This window comes from Pelodiscus sinensis, chromosome 2, assembly GCF_049634645.1.
Source record: "Pelodiscus sinensis isolate JC-2024 chromosome 2, ASM4963464v1, whole genome shotgun sequence".
In the NCBI taxonomy this organism is placed as follows: Eukaryota; Metazoa; Chordata; order Testudines; family Trionychidae; genus Pelodiscus; species Pelodiscus sinensis.
Window position 1 is genome coordinate 201,753,550 of NC_134712.1, and position 23,645 is coordinate 201,777,194.

The window sequence follows — 23,645 nt, forward strand, 5'->3', positions numbered from 1 at the left end:
TTTGATCATTCACATTCAGTTATTAAATCTGAGCAGCCTCGTATGCAGAATACTTTTATAAACGGTAATAAAATGCTGAGCTGCAGAATCCAACTCAATGAGGAGGGACTGGAGAGTATGTGCAGTATTTGCAGTAACAGCTGGAAAGTTCTTTTTGTTTTTAGCTTTTCTCTTGTGGTATGCTAGTTACTAGTGCCTGAAATTTCCCTTCTGCTGAGCTGGTAGCAAGATGCATTGGAACAAAAATCCCTTTTGGGCCAAATGAAAATATTACATTGCTAGTCCCCAAATGGGTCATTTTTGAGGTTAAAGAGGAATGTTGGTTTCAAAGTCACAAGTTCTTTTTTTTAAACAATCAGCAGACAGACAGTGAAATCGAACTAATAAAATACTGACTCCAGTTTGGATCTATTACAAAACTGAGCATTTAATTGCAAATAAAGAAGACTGTTTATTCTGTGAGAAGTGACAGAGATAAGCTATTCTTATTCCCACATCAAGCACAGAGGCTTCTGTCAGAACTAACAGATTTTGGTTTTTGTACTCTGCAAATAAAAGAATAGGCAAAATGAAAAACATAATAAGTGAAATGAAACAGTAAAAGCTGAAGAAATAATGAAATCCCCCAAACCTCTCCAAATCTAGGACTGAGTTAAGAGAATTTTTTTCCCAGCAAGTTCCTCTATCTCCATATCCTCTTTTACTTCCATATGGAGTCTGTAAACAAACAATAACATAAAAACAAACAATCCCCCCTCCACACACACACATTTTACACAAGGCCCTCTGGGTGACCTTTTAAAATGTTATCTCTGTCTTTGAAAGGACAACTGGAGCAGGACTTTCAAGTTCTCTCAAGCTCTTACATTAGATGGCATCTCTCCTTGTGGCTTGCACATTTTGGGTGCGAGGGATGACTGCATGGAGCACATTTTAAGGGGAGTGCACCTAATTGTTGGTATTCATTTTTTTTGAAGGAGAGAGGAATTTTCAGAGGTGTGGATGGCAGCTAGACACTTGGCATTAGAAGTTAATGGGAATTAGGTTCCTAATTGCCATTTGTGCCTTTGGAAATCGTCCCTTTGTTCCTATTTCCAGACAGACTGCCCTGAAAGTGTTTAGCTGTATGTCTACACAAACTAGTCTGTCTCCAATTCTTGGTCTGCACAGTACCTCTGCAGTTGGCTGCAGCACAACTTTTCTAATATTTCATCTCCATTTATGCTTCCCAGCTTTTAAGGGAGTCTGTACTCAGACAAGATATCTGCAGGAAAAAACAACATGATAGTCCAGACAGAGAATAATTTTGCAGCCTTATCCAACTAGCTATGTTTTGTTGTTCATTTTTTTCAATATAAAGACAAAGTAATCTTCATTTATATAAGAGCTATTTTTATTCTCTACTTATTTTATTAGTTTTATAAAAGAAAGAGTAGTAGATTTTTCAGTTCTGATTTCCTCAAACTGGTTTCCTTACTTTCGTGGCAAATAAAATTAAGTAGGTATGCAATCAGAGGACCAGTCCTACAGTCCTCACATTGGCTAGATTTCTGTGGACTTGGATTACTTATGTGAGAATAATGGCTGAGCCAGGACCACAGAAGTAGACCCATAACTGCTGCAACTTGTACTAAAATAAATTAGTATATGTACGATTCCAACAAGAAAAGTCTGAAAATGAATCATATGATACATTGAGTTATTAGCAGCTGAATATTCATCATTATTTTCACTACAGCCCAGTAAAGGTATTACAGTGTAGAAAAACAAGTTCGTCTTGATATTGTACTGCATGGTAACTCCATCTGGTTTATCAGATACAGGGACTTGAAATCACGGAGTTTCCATTCTGAATTTCCCGAAAAGTCTCCCAACTGAACCATAGATTTGCACTTATGGAAATGGGGTAGTGATTGTCCCTAAAATTTGCTGAGGTTCTGACTTCCCTAGTGGGTAAGAGAACCACAACCATGTGCATCTGTATAATTCCTTTGACTCCACCTTCTCCATAGCATCATGGCTCCCATAGGAATGGAGGGTCATTTGTGTTTATTGTATGATTATTTTGGCCCACATTTTCAGAATTAATTTAATTTTGGGAGTCTCATTTTTGGTGGCCAACTTTAGATACAAGGGGAATAATTTTCAGAAGTTAACACAAGCTCAAATCAGTTGGCACCAAGAATCTGGCATTCCTCTGTAAATCAGTTCTGAGGTGCCAAAACTTGAGACTGAAAAATGGAAACACCAAAAATTAGTGAACACTTTTGAAAATTTGGGCTTGATTTCAATTAAAGGCAAGTGTTTTTAAGTGGATGGGTAGGATTATTGACCAAGAGATATGGCTAAAATCTGTGCCTAAATGCAGGAGAGTCTAACAGCATCCCATGGGGAGCTATCATTGGCCATAAAGAAAAAACAATGTGAGAAGAAAACAACAGCACGTGAAACTGCCCTCTCAGAAAGCACTGATCTGTTTTGAAGAGAATGTTGATATTCTCCGTAAGCCTCACGGTATGTCTACTACACTGCAGAGATTTTCTGAAAAAATTTCAATTATGTCCACACTGCAATCACGTTCTTTTGGGGGGAAAAATTGAAAGAACAGAGAGATTTTTCCGACTTTGGTAAACCTCTTTCTATGAAGAAGAAGCCTTTTTTTGAAAGAGCTTTTTCGGAAAAAGGTGTGTGTGGACAGGGAAGAGAAAGTTCTTTCGAAAGAAGAGGAAAGAGGAAAAAGCACTGGTGCCCTGGTGGCCAGGGCCGGACTAATGGGTGGGCTAGCCGGGCATCTGCCCAGAGCACCAACGTATGGGGGGCACCCGGCTCCCGGCGGGTTGCAGCGGCCGCCTGGGTTGGGGGCAGTGTTAACCCCCGCAGCACTGGCCAGCAGCACTGTTCCCCTGGCGGCCACAGGGCCCTGCATGGCCAGGCGCAGCCCACCTGGGCTGCACACCATTGGCGGTGGCTAGGCCAACTGAGCAGTGCATTCGGCGTGCATCCACCCACGCACCCCGGGGGTGGGCCCGCGCATGCGTCGTGTGCCAGGAGGTGAGGCTGCGTGTCCCGGGGGTGGGCCCGTGCATGCGTCATGCGCCCGGAGGCGGGGCCATGTGTCCTGGAGGCGGCGCCGTGCGCCTGGGTCTCAGGGCACTAAAATGGCTCGGGCCGGCCCTGCTGGTGGCCACTCGGTCCACAGTAATCACATCTTAAATGAGAGATAGTGTCCATTCAGTGTGGAAGCTATCCTCTGAAAAAGCAGATCGCTTTTTCGATGCACTTTTGCTGTGTAGATGCTCTCTTTCAAAATAAGTTTTCCTGGAAGATCTCTTCTGGAAAAGCTTCTTCCGAAAGAAGCCTGCAGTCTAGACGTAGCCTCAATCATGTCCCACAGGGCTATACTATGTCTTGTAATGGTATAATCAAAAAGCAATGGTGCTCTGAACTTGCAAATATAGGGCCTGATCTGTCTTCCATTGAAATCAACAAGTGTTTTGCTGTTGACTTCAGTAGAAACAAGAGCAGGCACATGTTCATTTGTAATTAATCCTGCATGTAGTTTATCTGCACATTTGGTTATCTAAATGATACTAACTGGAACCAACAATGTACGGTCTCATATATGAATGTGTGTATATATGAAAAGCATGAATGTGTGATTTATTTAACACTGTGTTTTTAATCCAAATGGTCTTGGAATTTGTAAAATGATTCCAATTACCAAGACTGACTTAGCTGAGGCTTGCACATGTCCCCTCCCCCCCGCATATAAGTATAGAGCTAAATTAGTATATATTAGTAATTCTCAGGGCTCAACAATCTATTGAATCTACTTGCCCATGACGAGTAAATTTCAGCCCGGCGCCCCGTTTACCAGCGGCACGCGCATGCGCAATGCGGCTCTTGCGCATGCGCAGTGTGGGGCTGGCGAATGGCTTTCGCCGCAGTTCGTCGAGCCCTGGTAATTCTTATTTGCATATATTCTAGAAAATAAAAAATATATTTTAGGTTAATTTAAAATCCTCCCAATTACATTTCTAATTAAAATATTACACTACATTGTTTTAAATCAGGACAAACATTTTAAAATGCCCAATCCATCAGCTACGGTTCTTTGTTGAAGCAGTTTCTTTGACGATTACTAGAAAACTGCAATAACTGACAAGTGAGATTTGCTAATACAGGCCCAAATCCTGATTGCTTTATTCATCCGAACAGTCCCATTCAAGTCAATGAATTATATTCAGCTTTGGTGTAATTCCAGGGGAAAGAAGTACACCAAAATGAATTTAGCCTGTTGGGACTATTTGCATTAGTAAAATAAGCAGGAATTATCTCATAAAAGTACGGGCAGAATTTTAGGTTTTTTTACATTAATGAATGGTATATATAACATAACTCTTGCAAAACAGAAGTTTACTTCATGTTGTAGGAAATTACATTCCTTTCAGATTTCCTATTTCAAAGGGTGCCTCAAATTTTCCAAGATTTCCAAAAAAGCTTTTGTGTAAGTAATAAAAGTCTTTAAAATTAAAATGCTAATTGTAAACAAACTCAAAAGCATGAAAAATACATTCTGACTGCATAACAAAAGAGAATTATATAATTCTATTTGAGTGAAATCTTTCATCTTTGATTTACAGGTTTGAGTCCCCTATAACTGAAACCATATTGTTCCATATCTTTCATATCATGGCATTCCCCAAAATCTTGTTTTAATTAAGGTTTCTTTCAGATTTCTGAATAAAAAGCATGACAGTCTTCACTTATGGCTTTAATATATCCTTTGAGTTTGGAAAATATATAAAAAATGAACATCACTTACTTTCAAAAGCAAAGCCAGCCATCAAATACGGCAAGTAGAATTCTTCAAGGTAAGTAAAAACAGCTCCCAGGGTTCGTTAGGTGGGGGAATTTGTAAACAAAGCAAAACTTGCTGTATCACAATTTGTGTTCATTTAGTTCATTTAAAGTACTCTACATAAATGCCCTGTTCCCTTTTACCTTCTCTGACAGTTAAGGCAACATGGGTAATAATTTGTGTTCATTATCAGCTAAAGGCACAATTCTATGTTATGTTCTCAAATATTAATTTGAGGAGTTGGCATCACATTTTGCTACTTTTAAGGATCTACAATATAGACTAAATCCTTTGAAACTTTTTAAGCAACACTAACTTCTGTGGGTCTGCAAATCTGTTTGCATTCAGATGGTGATGTGTAAAACCACTCAGCAAATCATTGCAGGAACACCTGTGCTTCAAATGAGCTGCACAGAGATACTTAAGTTTTCTCTTCTTAAAATCAGGGTGCAAAATAAACTAAAATAACTTTTGAAAAATCATCCATTTTCCAGAGACTATTTGAGTCTCCAAAGCACATATGCTGAGAGCAACTGTCAACTATGAAGAGTGCAGAAGATTGCTCATTTAGAGAACATTGATTATGGTGTCATTGATATAAATTATACATTAAAGATGGGATATAATTCTAGAAAGAAAAGAAAAGAAAAGAAAAGAAAAGAAAGCATCACTAAGCACAGTACTTTTGGGGGAGGAAGTATAGTATGCAATACTTTCCTTTTAGCTAAAATTCCCTCATCTTAATTTACATGTCTTTAGTTTATCCAAACAAGAATTCAATACATTGTCTTAAAAACACATGGTTTATGAGCTATCTATTATTTCATTACACTGAACACAGAAAATAAAGTCTATTAACAAATTAATAGTGTGAAAAGAATTATCCAGTAAAAAGTGTTTCAGAATGTCAGAAATAGAGATTCGTGGAGTTTCCCCAGAATTTTGCTGGATGTTGCAATTCTTGTAGCTATCAATAATCTATCATGTAGAATATTTTAATATTTCTAGTTCACATTTTATGTCAGCGAGTTGGTCACACAGCATATTGAAAGCATGCTCTAGGCTCTTTCTCCCAAGCCTGGTTTATTGTAACTTTAGAATTGTAGCAGTTACATTTAAGGAATCTTTTAGGGCCCTTTCAAGTCCATCCAAAGAACAAGTGAAGCTGCTGTTCAGAGTTTTGTGCCCAGTGTTTATGTTCCATCTGATCTGTGCCACCCAAGCAGCAGACAAGACATGTCTGAGGGTGCTTTGGGGGGATACACAATGATGTCACACACAGGAAATATCAGAGAGGACTTGGCACTTCACAAGGTTGGCTCTTCTTCCATGGGCTCGCCAGCAGCTCTGTAAAAATAAACAGGCAATCAGAATACAGCGCAAGAGTACACAATGCCATTGTAGATTTTCATGCATAATCAAAGCTGATTTTTCAGCTCTCTCTGATGTTTATTTGTGTTATTCAGTTATCCATAAATAGAGTTTCTTTCTTAGGAAGTATAAACAAATGTCAAGTGGAAAAACATTTTAGATCTAAGCAATCACTGCAAATGTTCCTGTTTATATTAAAATATGTCAGAATATTGTATAACTTTAAGTTCAAAATTGTACATGCTTTGTGTCAGCTGAGTCAAATAATCTAATGAAAAAATTAAATGTGATGCTTTTATTTCTCAAGCATCTGCAACTAAAAATAAATTACTCATCTTCAAATGGGACCATGCCATTAAAACCATGTAGTTAGCTGACATGCCAGTTTTCTGATTTTTGCTTCTGCACTTTCATAACTACTGTGGTTGGCTGCCTGCCTTCCTAAAATTTCTAAGACCACATTCTGAATTTGATTAGCAGAGCTCTGCCATACAGCAGGTATCTATTAATAATGTATAATCAGATTAGACACCTACCCTTTATTAGAAATCATCTGGGAGACATTCCGCTCAGGAAAAACCCAAATGGACTGTTAAAGATGCACAGCTGGTGTAAACTATCATAGCTCTATGACAAATTATTCCAGTAGAGGATCTGCCCCAGGATCAGCATCCACTATATAAGGGATTTTCAGAGATTATATTAAAAACCTCATTGTTTAAGGGCTTAAGAATTTGGACACAGCCACTTTTTCCCTAACAAATAATTTGACAAACAATATCTAAGCTTGGAACTTCAACTGAAAAAAAAAAGGCAGTTCAAGCCATTTTTTAAATGAGAGGAGGGCTAAATAAGAAAAGAGGTATTCACCAGTAAATCTCACTTAATGTTTGGAATCAATAAAACCTCCCCCAGGAAGTGGAAGGTCTCTTGCAAGACCTAGAAAATTAATTATTTGAGGCTTGCAGAGCCTTACATGGATTTCTGCAACAAGAAAGCCAAAGAACTTTAACTGAATCTGGACTTTATTTAAGGCTCTCCCAATGAAAATTCAGCAGTGTCTCTTTAAAGGAATTATACAGGTTATTAATCCAATCACTAATCACTTCTGGTATTTTGAAAATAATAAAATAAAATAAATGAGATATGAAAAAGCAAATGTCTTGTAACTTGTACTTTCCATAAAGATTTTTACAGTGTGTATAAATCCATAAAGCACAAATCTCCCTTTTTGCCCACACTGTGGAGGGTCTCATATGCAACATAACCACTCACATTTTGCTGCTCCTGGGAGTGGAAAGGGAATGGAATTTATGGAAGCGCTGTGTAAGTGTACACCCGTTCATTCAGCTCTGTGTGGGCATGTCTACCCTGGGAAGTTATTTCGAAATAAGTTATTTCAAAATAATTACTTAGAATCATAGAATCATAGACAACTAGGACTGGAAGGGACCTCGAGAGGTCATTGAGTCCAGTCCCCTGCCCTCATGGCAGGACCATATACTGTCTAGACCATCCCTGGGAGACATTTATCTAACCTACTCTTAAATATCCCCACAGATGGAGATTCCACAACCTCCCTGGCCAATTTATTCCAGTGTTTGACTAACCTGACAGTTACCAACCTAAACCTCCCTTGCTGCAGTTTAAGCCCATTGCTTCTTGTTCTATCTCCAGAGGCCAAGATTAACAAGTTTTCTCCCTCCTCCTTATGACACCCTTTTAGATACCTGAAAACTGCTATCATGTCCCTCCTCAATCTTCTCTTTTCTAAACTAAACAAACGCAATTCCTTCAGCTTTCCCCCATATTCTCTAGACCTTTAATCATTCTCGTTGCTCTTCTCTAGACCCTCTCCAATTTCTCTACATCTTTCTTGAAATGCGGTGCCCAGAACTGGACACAATACTCCAATTGAGGCCTAACCAGCGCAGAGTAGAGCAGAAGAATGACTTCTCGTGTCTTGCTCACAACACACCTGTTAATGCATCCCAGAATCATGTTTGCTTTCTTTGCAACAGCATCACACTGCTGACTCATATTCAGCTTGTGGTCCACTATGACCTCTAGATCTCTTTCTGCCGTACTCCTTCCCAGAGAGTCGCTTCCCATTCTGTATGTATGAAACTGATTGTTCCTTCCTAAGTGGAGTACTTTGCATTTGTCTTTATTAAAATTCATCCGGTTTACCTCAGACCATTTCTCCAATTTGTCCAGGTCATTTTGAATTATGACCCTATCCTCCAGATTAGTCGCAACTCCTCCCAGCTTGGTATCATCTGCAAACTTAATAAGCGTACTTTCTATACCAATATCTAAATCGTTGATGAAGATATTGAACAGAGCCGGTCCCAAAACAGACCCCTGTGGAACCCCACTTATTATGCCTTTCCAGCAGGATTGTGAACCATTAATAACTACTCTCTGAGTACTGTTATCCAGCCAGTAATGCAGCCATCTTATAGTAGCCTCATCTAAGTTGTATTTACCTAGTTTATTGATAAGAATATCATGTGAGACCGTATCATGCCTTACTAAAGTCTAAGTATACCATATCCACCGCTTCTCCCTTATCCACAAGACTCGTTATCCTATTAAAGAAAGCTATCAGATTGGTTTGACATGATTTGTTCTTTACAAATCCATGCTGGCTGTTCCCTATCACCTTGCCACTTTCCAAATGTTTACAGATGATTTCCTTTATTACTTGCTCCATTATCTTCTCTGGCACAGAAGTTAAACTAACTCGTCTGTAGTTTCCTGGGTTGTTCTTATTTCCCTTTTTATAGATGGGCACTATATTTGCCCTTTTCCAGTCCTCTGGAATCTCTCCTGTTTCCCATGATTTTCCAAAGATGATAACTAGAGGCTCAGATACCTCCTCTATCAGCTCCTTGAGTATTCCAGGATGCATTTCATCAGGCCCTGGTGACTTGCAGGCATCTAACTTTTCTAGGTGATTTTTAACTTGTTCTTTTTTTATTTTACCTTCTAAAACTACCCCCTTCCCACTAGCATTCACTATGCTAGGCATTCCTACAGACTTCTCGGTGAAGACCGAAACAAAGAAGTCGTTGAGCATCTCTGCCATTTCCAAGTTTCCTGTTACTCTTTCTCCCTCCTCACTGACCAGTGGGTCTACCCTCTCCTTGGTCTTCCTCTTGCTTCTAATGTATTTATAAAAAGTCTTCTTGTTTCCCTTTATTCCCGTAGCTAGTTTGAGCTCATTCTGTGCCTTTGCCTTTCTAATCTTGCCCCTGCATTCCTGTGCTGTTTGCCTATATTTATCCTGTGTAATTTGTCCTACTTTCCATTTTTTATATGTCTCCTTTTTTATTTTTAGATCATGCAAGATCTCGTGGTTAAGCCAATGTGGTCTTTTGCCATATTTTCTATCTTTCCGACACATCGGAATAGCTTGCTTTTGGGCCCTTAACAATGTCCCTTTGAAAAACTGCCAACTCGCCTCAGTTGTTTTTCCCCTCAGTCTTGATTCCCATGGGACCTTACCTATCAGCTCTCTGAGCTTACCAAAGTCTGCCTTCCTGAAATCCATTGTCTCTATTTTGCTGTTCTCCCTTCTAGCCTTCCTTAAAATTGTGAACTCTATGATTTCGTGATCACTTTCACCCAAGTTGCCTTCCACTTTCAAATTCTCAACCAGTTCCTCCCTATTTGTTAGGATCAAATCTAGAACAGCTTGCCCCCTGGTAGCTTTTTCAACCTTCTGAAATAAAAAGTTGTCTCCAATGCAGCCCAAGAACTTATTGGATAGTCTGTGTGTGTGTTATTTTCCTAATATATATCTGGATAGTTGAAGTCCCCCATCACCACCAAATCTTGGGCTTTGGATGATTTTGTTAGTTGTTTAAAAAAAGCCTCATCCACTTCTACCACCTGGGTAGGTGGCCTGTAGTAGACTCCTAGCATGACATTGCCTTCTGAAATAACTATTTCGAAATAGCACATCCACCATCGAAATAGTGTAGAATTATATCGAAATAGTGCGCCCACACTCATTGGAGCCTGAATCGCATTTAAAGCCCCTGGAAGCACTCCTGGAAGGTCATCAGGAGAGCCGTCCACTTCCTGCAGCTGCTTCCTAAGACTAGCTGAGACTTGTGCTTAAAGGGGTTCCTCTCTACAGCCGCATCTCACACTCTTCTCCTCCACTGTCTATCTCCTCAAGGGACACCAAACTCACACCGAATGCTCTGGTTGCCCTTGCAGATACCACAGAACTTCCAGCTTGGAGCTGGAGCTTCTGCTAGCAGGGCCAGGCTCTTGGGCCTCCTGCTGCGCCTCATGGTGCACTTCATCCACATTACCCACGTGGTGCTTCAGGACCATGACAACCAGCCCAGACTGGGGGACCCCTTCACCCAAGCCCTGGTGCTCCTGATGCATCAAATCCCCCACCATCCTCTGCTTCTGGCAGAGGGAGACCAGTCATGACTGGTGGGACCGCATTGTCCTACAGTGGTGGGACGACCAGCAGTGGCTCCAGAACTTCTGCATGCACAAGGCCACCTTCCTGGAGCTCTGTGATTGGCTTGCCCCTGCCCTTAGGACACCCATTTATGACCCGCTATCCTCCTGCAGTAGTGCGTCGCCATTGGTCTATGGAAACTTGCCACATCACATAGCTACCACTCTGTGGGGAACCAGTTTGGCATGGGGAGAACCACAGTTGGGGCCATGCTCATGTAGGTTTAACTATTTTACGAGAGGAGAGCTGAAACACTGGAATGGATTCCCTAGGGAGGTGGTAGAATCTCTATCCTTAGAAGTTTTTAAGTCCCTGCTTCACAAAGCTCTGGCTGGGATGATTTAGTTGGGGCTGGTCCTCCTTTGGGTAGGGGGTTGGACTCAGTGACCTCCTAAGGGCTCTTCCAACCCTGTGACTCTATGATTCTATAGGTGATCAAGATCATCAATGCTATCCTGCTGTGGAGGGTCTTCATCACCCTGGGCAACAACAACCCCATCATCGCTGGCTTTGCTGCCATGGGTTTCCCCAACAGCAGGAGGAGGCCATAGATGGCACCCACATTCCCATCCTGGCCCCATCCACCATGCCTCTGAATACATCAACAGAAAGGGGTTCTTTTCAGTGGAGCTTCAGGAGATGGTGGATGCACCAGGCTTACAGTTGGCCTAGCTGTGAAGAAAAGTGACAAGGGGAGTCATCCGAGAAGACACTGTGCATGAATCCTAGCCCTACTTGCTGAGCCAACACTGAGGTCTTGATTCAGACTATGGTGATGTGCTTCAAGCAAGGCCATCTGTTGCCTAGACAAAGGACACTTTTCTGCAGGGGCACAGACGTCCCAGAGGAGCCTTTCTACCCCCACATTCCAGGGACAAGTAGGCATGGGAATGTGCCAGCCAGGTCATGAGCCTGCGGGCAGGAGGGGGTGAGGGAGGGTGGCTCAGCCTCCTACCGTGTCCCACACATACTGGGTCCAGCACTGGAAGCATCCTGCAGAGAGAGAACTTCTATCCTTGCTCGATGGAGGAGAGAGGGAGGGTGCTGGGGGATGTGTGTGAGCAGCAGAGGCCGCTTGCCAGAGAGAGTGCTACTGGGGCCCCTTTCTGTTCCTCCCCCAGCAGGTTCCCATGCAGGGGATCAGTCTTCTCTGCATCACCGTGCTTGCCTGGGAGCGGATGCTGCCCGAGTGTGGGCATGAGCCTGTGCCGTGTGCAGTACTGCGGTGTGTTTCCATAACCCCAGCCTCCTTAATGGTGGCTTGTTGTGGGAATGTGTCCCATCACAGAGTCCTTAGTATGGCAGGCCTGTGCAGGAATCATGTGAGAAGGAGAAAGGGGTTCCTGTGTGAGAGTATCATGGTGCTGAGTGCTCCAGACTGGTGCTCCCTGTGCACAGGCTTTTGTTTAAGCCCCAGTCCATGGGTGTGTATACGGAAAGTTATAGAACTCACCTGCAGTGCCTTCACTGAGTTCATCCGAGCCCTGGGAGACAACCTGGGAAGGGGTGCCAGCTCCAGGCTGATGACAACCTCCTGGCTGGTGGCCACAGTGTACAGACTAGTCTGCGCCTCCTCCTTCTTGACATCCTCCTTCTCCACAAACCTGCTCTTGTGGAGGCTGACAATGGACACATCCTAGCCAGAGTCAATGATGGGGGGGGGGGAGGGAGGTGACCTGACCCCCTCCCAGGATGCCATCCAGCTACTCACAGTAGTGGCAGATGTGTGGGGTTGCCCCAGAGCAGGAACTTTTCTCCCTGGCCTTTGTGTGGGCCTGCTGAAGCTCCTTAATTTTCATACGGACCTGGTCCTGGCTGTGCCCCTTCTGGGTCAGGCTGGCAGCTATCTAGCCATATATCTCTTGGTACAGAGATCCTGGATGTTATTCTCCTCCCCCCAAACTTTGATGAGATAAAGGATCTCTGCACCAGTCCAGCCTGGTGCCCTTTTGCCTCCGGCCAGGGGCTTCAGAGGTGTCTATAGATGTGCTGGCATCCATGGATGGCTTAGGGGAGGTGTTGGGTTTTACAATGGCTACACTGAAGGGTGCTGTGTACCATGGGGCTGGCTGGCCTCGTATGGTGTCACAAGCCCTTTCCCTTCTGCCTTGAGCTTTAAAGTCTGCAGGAGAATGGGAGCAGTGGAGTTGTCAGAGGAGTGGCTAGAAGGGCACTTATGAGAGGCCTCTGGAGGCCAATTATTTCAAAACAACAGCAACTGAGCGTCCACACTAATGCTATTTTGAAATAAGCATTTTTCCTCTTCCCAAGCAGGTGTTGTTATTTCAAATAGCTAGCCTGTTATTTTGAAATAACGGGCTTGGCTGTGTGGACACTCGCCTTGTTATTTCAAAATAGTGAAAGACCAGGGCTGTATGAAGGTTTGGAAATGGGGCCTGAGCAGAGCTGGATAGGACTGATGTATCCATTTCCAGACAAACTGACTGACCATTGCCACATGTGGAATGGGGGGCATAAGCATATCCCTTATATTCATGGACATTTTAGAGAACGAGTCGTTTTTCACTGGTGGTTTTTTTAAATCCTCCAATGAGCTCCCTAGGCCACAGAACAGCTCTGCAGATGTTTTGTGGCCTGATGAAGAAGTCCTCTCTTGAGACCACTAACACATGGCCCTCTACTCAGTTCGGTGCACTGAATTCCAGTGAGTGTTTATAAAAGCCCCACTGACTCTATGGTAAATATTCACTCATCACAACATTGACAAATAAATCATCACTTTGCATGCAACATGTGCTTTAAGGCTAACAGAGAAATTGTGCAAAAGTCAAAATACATATTGACAAATTGTCTTAGGATGGTTGATTTAGGTGAGAAAATAGGTGTGTATTGAATGACATAGAGCTTTCTTAGAGTCTGCCCCTGAGAATTCATATCAGTGCAATGGAAATGGATCCCAGAATAGAAGCTATTAGGTTCTGCCTATCTACTATTGCTGCAGGTGAGGAGAGGGCCTACTAGCATAACCTCTCCACAAGGCTTATTCTTGACTGTCTCGCTTGAATTCTGCTAATCCATCTCCCCAGAGGATGCTTCTAATATTTCAAACTTCTGAGCAGTTCTGTGTTATAGACAACAGGCCAGATAACACAAACAGCTGTTCCCTAATGTGAATTCTCCCTAATTTAGCCCCGTCCGTAAAGCAAAGGATAGGCAGTATCCTTGACAGATTACTGGTCCATTAGCTTCCTCCCATTCAATGCTTCCAACCAATGAAAAGTGGGGCTTCTCATTTTCACTCAGTCCACTTAGAGCTCTGTAAAATCACAAATTTCAGACTATAAAGTCATGCTATTTTTATATACAGAAAAGTTATTAGAGAACAGTTTTTACTAGTTTCTAAAATTGTGTTGATTTTACTAGTCTGTCTTCTTCCATGTATATCAGTTTTTCTTGAAGTGGGCTCTGGACCATTTTGAGAAAGCTGTTAACGGGCTGCTCCAGTTTGTTTACTTACTGGCTCTGCAGCCATGCAGCCTCGCAGCTCCCATTGGCTGTGGTTCGTCATTTGTGGCTAAGCGAGCTGTGGAAGTGGCATGTTCCGGATCATGTGACCCAGGTCTGTGGATGCAGAGCCAATAAGTAAACAATCTGGAGTGTCCCATTAGCAGCTTTCTCAGAGTGCCCTGCGACCCACTTAGAAAATCACTGATTTATATCCAGGCAAACTACTGACTTCAATAGGATTGCAAGGGTTAAGTTAAAAGTAGACTCTGACCATATTTTACATACATATAATGTGTCTGTACACACACACACACACACACACACACATTCACCTATGTAAGAGTGAAATCCACATGCCAAACTGAAAATCTATGTGGGTACGTCTACACTTGCCCCCTAGTCGGAACTAGTGAGGCAAATGAAGGCTACCAAAGTTTCTAATGAAGCGCGGGATGAGGAGTACCAGTTAATTCGACTTAAGGGTTTTTTCTTGGAGTACCGTGTCTATACGCGGCAAGTTAAATCGAGCTAGTCAATTTCCAAAATGGTGACTGGTCGCGACTATGCTAATCAAGTGCAAGGTATTTAAATCCCGCACTTCATTAGCAACTTTAATCACCTTCTTTTGTCTCCCTTGTTTGAACTAGGGGGCAAGTGTAGACATACCCTGTGATTCTTAAATATATCATCTTGTAACTTTGATCACTTATTTCTGGTTTCTCTGCTCACTAATCAATCTTCCTTTAGATTAATTTTCACATCACAATTGGAATGACAAACAGTATTGGATTTGAAACTCAACTAGTCCAGTGTCCTGTTGCTGACAGTAAATGGTAGTAGATCCCCCAGAAAAAGGCGAAGAAACTTAAGTTTAGAAAGGTGTGAGATAATCTGTCTCCCACATCCCATCCCCACCACCCAGCACACATATACAACATATACACACATTAGGTGTAGAATGAAGAACGAAGTTTAATAACCTTTCCAAATTTTGTTATTAACAATAATAATGTTGGATATTCTTGATATCTTTATAAATAGACAATATGTTTTTAAATCTTGTTAAATGTTTGGCCTCAGTGACCTTGGTGGCAATGTGTTATAGAGTTTAATATATTTCCTTTCTCAGTTTTGAACTTTTTGTCTTTCTTCTTGAATTATGACAAAAACTAAAGATCCTAATCCATCTTCTCCATACAGCCTGGCAAATCTGCAGATATCTGTTTTCTATCCATGGGTATCCGCATCCGCAGATATGGATATCCTCAGTTCATTTTTGCAGATATGGATGTGGATACACATTTTTTCTCTAGAACCCTTCAAATTTGCAGATATCCCCTTTTATATCCACAGATATGTGCATCCGCAGATGTCAATGCGAATATCCATGGTTCATTTTTGCAGCTACTGATGCAGATGTGTATAAAAATGTTGTATCTGTGCAGGCCTCTACTTCTCCATACTATGATTGTTTTATACCCTTTATCATGTTACTTCCCACTTGTCTCCTTCTACGTTCAAAAGTCCCAAATCTTTTCAATCTCTTTTCATATGAGTATTTTTCTGTGCCCTTGATCATTTTCATCATTGTTCTGCAATATATTTTTTTAATATGAGGTGATCAAGATAGCACACAGTGTTGCAGATAAGGCTGCACAGTGGATTTATATAAAAGTATTATAATATTCTTTGAATTATTCACTATTAATATTCCTAACTTCTTGTTTGCTTTTTTACAACAGCTGTATATAGAGCAAAGCTGTACTGAGCTGTCTACAATGATCCCCAGATTAGGAAGCCTAATCCGAACTACCTAGTCCATCCGCGAACTAGCGGACATTTAAAAATGGCGGCACCTGGCAAGATGCAAATGAAGCCCGGGAAATTCAAATCCCGGGCTTCATTTGCAACTTCGGTTGCCTACATTAACCACCCTAGTTCGAACTAGGGTGGTAGTGTAGACATACCCTAAGAGATTAGTAAGACATGATTTTCATTTGCAGAATTCAGGCTGGCTAGACCCTAACGTCTTATCATCTTCAAAATAGTTCGTTATTTTGTCTTTAATGAACTCATGAGCAGCTTCAGTTCAAGTTTTCTAAATTCAAAAATCAGCCTGCTGAAAAAAAAATCTCCTTCTGATCCTCAATCTGGAATTGAAACATTTATTTGGAATACTATTCAAAATGGTTTATTTCTCTATTTCTTTCATTCACTGTTAAGAATATAATAGAAAATTTATTTCACCAAAAAAAGTGTTTTCTTCAGTTTATAAATTGGAATTACACAGATTTCTCAGCACAACATCATCACACTGAGATTAAAAAAAACTAAAAGTCCAAGGTAAATTTGCAATCAAGAGAGAACTGTGAAGTACTCAAACAGCACGAGAATATAACAACAGGCATACTGGGTAATATTGAGTCCACCCCAGTACCCTGTCCTACAATAGTGGCCAATGTAATCATCAAGTGATCCATCCCCTACCATTCAGTCCCAGCTTTCAGCAGAGGCTAGGCATACTTCAGAGCATGGTTTTGCATCCTGCCCATCCTGACTAATAGCCATTGGTGGACCTATATTCCATGAACTTATCTAGTGTTTTTTTAATCATCATAGTCATGGACTTCACAACATCCTCTGGCAAGCAGTTTCATAGGCTGACTGTGCATTGTGTGAAGAAATACTTTCTTTTGTTGTTTTAAACTTGCTGCCTATTAATTTCATTTGGTGATCCCTAGTTTTTGAGTTATGAGGAGTAAATAGCATTTCTGTATTTACGTTCTCCACACCAGTCATGATTTTATAGATCTTCTATTATATCTCCCTTAGTCATCTCTTTTCCAAGCCAAAAAAGTTCCAGGCTTATTAATATCTCCCCATAAGGAAGCTGTTACATACCCCTAATCATTTTTGTTGCCCTTCTCTGTACCGTTTCTAATTCTTTCCCCTTCCACTTTATTAGATGACAAAGATCTGCAGATAGTATTTAAGATGAGGTTGTGCAATGGATTATTAAAGATCCAATATGATTTTTTCTGTTTTATTATCTGTCCCAACATTCTGTTAGCTTTTTTGACTGCCAATGCACATCGAATGGACATTTTCAGAGAACGATACACAGTGATTCCAAGATCTGCTTCTTGTGTGGTAACAGCTAATTTAGACCCCATCATTTTATAGGAATAGTAGGAATTATATTTTCCAATGTGCATTGCTTTGCATGTTTCAACATCAAATTTCATCTTCCATTTTGTTGCCTTCTTATCCCATGACTGCTTCCTTTGTTTAAAAACCTTTTATGAGGGACCTTGTCAAACTTTTTCTGTAAATGTAAGTATATTACATGCACTGGATTACTCTTGTTCACATGCTTGTTGACCCCTCTCAAAGAATTCTAGTGGACTAGTGAGGCATGATTTCCCATTACAAAAACCTTCTTAATTCTTTCCCAACAAATTGTATTCATCTATGTGTCTGATAATTCTGTTCTTAACTATCATTTCAATGAATCTACCTGGAACTGAAGTTAGACTAACAGGGCTATAATTGCTGGGATCACCTCTGGAGCCTTTTTTTTTTTTACAGATTGCCATCAACATAGGTATCCTCCTATCATCTGAGAAGTTATTGAAATGATAGGTTCTATTTCACAGTTAGTAGTTCTATGATTTCACTGTAGAATGCACTCTCAGGGACAGAGTTTCTGGTGTAGGGTGGCTGTTTTTGTGCCACTTGTGCCGTTGAATGTGACCCTAACCTTGTTCAGTTATGAAGGAGCAATACTGTGTAAAGATGATTTTTGGTGTAAGGATCTTATCCTTGCCCTGGAATAGCAGGAAAAGAGAGGCACGGCCAAAGGAAAGGGTTTGGCCAGAATACCTTGTGTCATGCCAATCCTAGACTGTGGTTTTAGTTCACTGGAGCTGTTTGCAGCTGACATATATTAGATCAGCCATTAAGGTGCTCTAATTCGATGCAAGCAGATTAGTCCTCCACTAGGGTCAAAGGAGTGCAAAGATCAGCATAATGCATCTTTGCACATACACCTACCCTAGGATTGGCGCTCTCTGGAAAACAGCTGCATCTCAGGATCTGGTCCTTAATATTTCCAACAAAAATTATAACATGATAACAATCCCAATCATTAGTTCAGGAGCCACAGAATCTTCCAAAATGGATTTTAATCCCATATCTAAACATTACATTTCATTTCTCCTTTCTACTTGGGTAAAAGTTATAGCCAGGTAATCAGGGCCATGAAAATGAATTTTCTTAATGGTATTCCTAAGATTTATTATGATTTATTATAAAACAGTTACGTACCAGATAGTCCCTGCTCCTTTTTTTCAAAAAAGAAAAAGAAAAAGAAAAAGAAAAAGAAAAAGAAAGGGAGACCAGTGTACTGATTTTTTTCAAAGCAAAAGATTTCTGAAAGAACTGCTGGCCACTACAAAGTTCTAATCAGTTAAATGTGCATCTCATTTAGCTAACAAGTATTATCAACACACACAATGTGTTCTGGCTAAATATGTTTATAGGAGAACCCTATTTATTCGTCTCTGTATTTAAATTTGTTTTTGCATTATTTATATTTTCTCTTCTTTCCTGTGCATTAATCACTTCTCCCTTTTCTAGTGTCTTCTGAATTCTACAATTAAGTTTGAAAGTATATTAAAATGTATGGAGTATTTTAACAAAAACACACCAAGAACAAAAACAGCTTTCTAAAAAGTCTGTTTCATTCAGCATGTCAGGACCAATCAAATTGAAACAACAGTCTACTTTGTGTTGTCATTTACCAAAAAGAGAAAAAAAGGAGGAAAGAAAGAAAAAAAAACAACAAAAAAGATACTTAGAATGGTTCTTAGCCAGGAGCATTTTATCCTTTATTCATCAGTGGTAAATGAGTCAGATATGAGTTGGCCAGAAAAAGAGCTGCTTTACCCAAAATATGAGTTTAAAATGAGTCATCTCACTCCAAACACCAATATATCCTCCAACATAACTGGCAAAAGTTTCCTACAAAGAGAATCTCTTGCTGTTGCTCTCTTTATTTGGGGGCCTCACAGCTAAACTCAATAGCATCTTTACCTTTGATTCAGTGAAGTAGGATTGAGTGCGTGGGCTGCCTCTCCTTAGACACACAGCACAGAAATTGTAGGCTGTGCATCCCAAATCTCTCATACTCAGTCTCATTCCAGAACCCATACCCCCCAACCATAGCCTGTACCCCACCCTCCACTCTAAAACCCTCAGCCCCAGTCCAAAACCCTCTTCTGAACCCAAAACCCCTCAGCCCCGGTCCCACTCCAGAGTTTCCCCCACCCCCACCCCCATCCCCGGAGCCCTCATCCTCCCACACCCCAAACCCTGTGTCCTAATCCGGAACCTTCTCTTGCATCTTAAACCCCTCATTGCTTGGCCCACCTAGAGCCCACACCCCTAATCCATAACTCATACCCTCGTAAACTCCAACTTCCTGTCCCAGCCCAGAACCCTCTCTCACAGTTCAAACCTCTCATACTATGCCCCTGCTCAGAGCCACTCCCCACAGCACAAGTGATGGAGGGAGGAGGGATGGAGTGAGTGGGGCATGGGGACTTGGAGCAGGGGCAGAGCAGCACAGGGTCATTTTGTTTTGTTTGATTAGAAAGTTGACAACCCTACCCCTGCCTCTCACTTATGAAAAGGCTGGATTTGGATGACAGCCATCCAGGATATGAATGCAGTAGTAGAATCTGCACCTAGACATGCAAAGTTTTTATTGTGCTGCAGAAAAACTTCTACCACGCCACAAACCATATTTCAAATGAAGCCATTTTTCCACAGAACAATTCATGACAGATTCATTTCTGTAACCATCCAGAACTGATGAAGTGTAGTGAAACTGGCGGCCAAATAAAATTCCATTTGTATACCTATCAGTACATCCGTTTTTCTCCCACTCCCTTCAGCTGCACTCTAAATTAATTCCATGTCAAGAAGGGGTGGAAATTGCCACAGGTTATCAGTAGTTAGGTGATATATTTACATAGCTTTAGAAATATACACTGTTAGCAGAAGTGCTGCTTTGCTGAAGTGACTACAGACTCAATTATTGGGTACCGGTTATAGTTTTAGATTAGTATGGGCGTATAACAAGACTTTTAATTACCGATTAGTCTAAACTACGTAATTCTGTATGCAAAATTAATTACAATTTATTTAAGAGAACCTAACGCTTGGCTTTATTTTATCATATTAATTAGTTACCAAACCCTACGTTATTGTTCCTTTACATTAGCCCCTTACTCACAGGTGGAAAAGCTTTTTACATCCTTGGCTGACACACAAAAGCACTAATTACCACACATTTAGATTATAAACATGTGGGTTCATTTCTTTGTTGAGGGTTAATTGGCTATGTTGTGGATCAAAAATAAGATCACTGTTATGGACCAATGGACCGAGACTGAGAGAAAACGAGATAAAAATGGTTTCTTCTCAAGCATTTATGTATCTGTAATAATAATACTACTAGCAATAATCATAATCTATTATTCAAGTGCAGCTATAGTGAATCCTCTACTTACTAGAGCTGTGTCTTTGAGTCACAGCCACTTACTTTACTGAAAAACCCAAGTTTTTACTCTTGTAGGAGCTGATAATACTATAGAAGATTCTTTAATATTCTACTGGGTTCTAAAGTAATCCCCCTTGTACATCATCAGTAAAATTGTCAGCTGTATTCACATTAAAACAACCAGTGCAGGCTTTGAAGGCACTAGAACTGTACCACTCAGCCCACAGTCAGCAATTGCCAGTATATTCACATCAGTCATGGATCCTTTGGCTACACTCCCACTCCTCTGTCGGCCCACCCACATCTCCCTCCTCCCCTCGATGCTTCTGTGGAGGGAGCTGTCATGGAGCGCAGCTTCATGTGGAGGGAGCTGAGGAGTCCCCTTATAAGGTATCTCCATTTCTTGCCCTTTTTTTCTCTTGTCCAGTGGAATCATAAGGTTCCACTGATTTTTGGCTCTTTCTCCACTATAGTGAGGCCAGGAGATTTTGGTGCTGAAGAAGAATAAACAGGAAACTCCATAAAGAAATTTTTACAGAGAGACTTTTTTCACTCTAACAATTCCTTAAAGAAACACTGTATGGCACATGGCACTATTCAGTAAGTATCAGTGCTTCATTTTGCAATGCAGTATTGACAAAGTGCATTGGCAGTTGCTCTTCCATTTTATAGAATTGTTAAATTCACGTCCAAGTCAGTTTTACTTGATCAGTGTGAAACTCTAACACACTCTTTATTAGATTCTCCACCATCTTACTCCTGTTTTAAATAATGTCACACACTGAAATGAGTGGAATTACATTAGCATAAAATAGGGATTTAAGCGACTAGCTGAGTGACTATTTGACTAGTCACTCCCCCGCCCCCCTGCTGCCTTTGTTAGGGGCAGCAAGGGGGAGGAGCAGGAGCCGGTGCTGGGGGGAGCTAACTTAAAAGCCAGTTTCCCCCAGCACAATCTCTGCAGGAAGGCAGAGGAGGCAGAAGCTCAGTGGGGGCCCAGGCGCGAGCCGGGAATCAACTGATTCCCAGCTTGCACCTGGTTCCAGATGCTGTGCCTCTGCTTTCTAAATGTAGTAAGCGCCACCTAGGGGCATTTAAAAGGCAGAGCCACAGTGGGGTTAGTTCCCAAGGCTGGGAGCTAACCCTGCTGCAGCTCTGCAGTTCCCCCCCTTATCAACTAATCGAGTAGTCGACGGAAGTTTCATCAACTACTTGATTAGCTGATCACATGAAATTTAACATCCCCAAACATAAGGAACATAAGAGCGGACATAGTGCGTCAGACGAAAGGTCCATCTAGCCCAGTAATCTGTCTGCCGACAGTGGTCAGTACCAGGTGCCCCAGAGGGAGGGAACAAACAGGTAATCCTCATGATCCCTCTTCTGTCACCCATTTCCAGACAAAAGTATAAAACCAGAGTACGTGGTGGTAATTTTAGTCTGTCATCACTAAGTCGATCTGAAAGCAGTCTAAATGGATTTTTATAACATCAAATCTAAAATAGACCTGAAGGTCCTTTCAGAAGAAGAACATGATCTACTATGCTTTGTCAAGTCAGGATTTTTTTCCACAATATTTTGCTTTGTAATTTTGAGGGGAAAAGGGTACATTTAGTAATAATAAATCTTAATAAAGATTTATATGCACTTTTTCAAAAGTGGTCACTAATATAGGGTGACTGGTGTTTGGATAGCCAATTCAAGTTACTTTCATAATGGTCTTAGGTAGGGGAGTCAAAACCCAAGGCATCTGAAAATATTAGACACTTTTCAAAATCTGGGTTCTGGTTCTTACACCACAAGGGTACAAAATCTTTCCATCTGCCTTTCCAACAACGTACACTTACCTGCTGTCTTTCTGAGCAAAAGACTGTTCCACATCCACAGATAGTGAGGCCATAGCAGAGACAGTCTCCGTCTCCTCTCTCTCTTCTTTTTGGGCCTCAGCCAGAGCACAACCCACTGGCACAGGATACGGCTTCACTGACTTCCAGTACTTGCCTTAAAAAAAGTCACACATAATAATTTATGGGAATTCTTGCTAAGATGGAGGTATAAGCACAGTAATCACTTAGGTCCAACACAGAGTGATTCTAACTTAAAATCACTGTGCTGTAAGCAGTTGTAGTTGGGATTTCAAACTGCCACGATGAAGTATGTTTCTGGATCTAAGAATGCCAAGTTGGAAAGCACTCTCATTCCAAGGACTGCGTCACACCCTTCCCCAGAAGGTAATAAACTGAAGAAGTAACACACAACCTAATGAACTCATATTATCAGTCAGACTGCTGGCTAGATCTATGATATGAGAAGGAAATTCAGAGCAGATAGGCTTGATATTGCCAGGCAATAGGTGCATTTGAGACAAATGGGAATAGAAAAATGAAAGTAAATGTACAAAGTGCTCACATACCACTGACTTACTGGGGTGGGGGAGGGCTGGGGGAAGAGTCAGAAATACCAACATGGCCTGCAGTTATATTGCCAGAACAATCAGGTTTGTTAGTCCTGGATGTTCTTTCTCCTCCAACCTCAGGGTGTGTACTAGAACAATAATTTATTTAAAAGGTTCATATATGCACTGGCTTTTCTTGGAATTGTACTAGGTATTATAAGACAGACATTTTTTATGGGTTTTTTTTTTGGAGGGGTAAAAAGACATCAGCAGAATAAAAGTGTGAAAGGGCTGTCAGGCTTCTCCCTGCAACAGAAAAGACTTAGAAAAGCTTCCTAAGCAAAGAAAAAAAAATAATGGGTGGTGAGTAGGAATGAAAAATAAGCACTCAGTAACATGTTAGTCAAGAACTGGGGTCCATTAGTGGTAGCCAGGTGAACAATTTAAATCTTACATATGTATCCCTCATAGTATAATAATCCATAGAATTCTTACT

The 23,645-nt window shown here is 41.2% G+C and overlaps 1 protein-coding gene across 8 annotated transcripts in view; it reads right to left on the reverse strand.

Annotated features, from left to right (window-relative positions):
• Positions 1-5,924: 5,924 nt before the first annotated feature.
• The window catches only part of HDAC9 (histone deacetylase 9), a 705,078-nt gene continuing 687,357 nt past the window's right edge, over positions 5,925-23,645 (reverse strand). For all 8 annotated transcript variants that reach the window (XM_075922252.1, XM_075922250.1, XM_075922247.1 and 5 more), the window contains 2 exons: positions 22,602-22,755; positions 5,925-6,208 (listed from right to left, as the gene is read on the reverse strand). In XM_075922252.1, the coding sequence (XP_075778367.1) occupies positions 6,169-6,208; positions 22,602-22,755 (194 nt within the window). In that variant the 3' untranslated portion in view covers positions 5,925-6,168. The remainder of the gene's footprint in view (positions 6,209-22,601; positions 22,756-23,645) is intronic.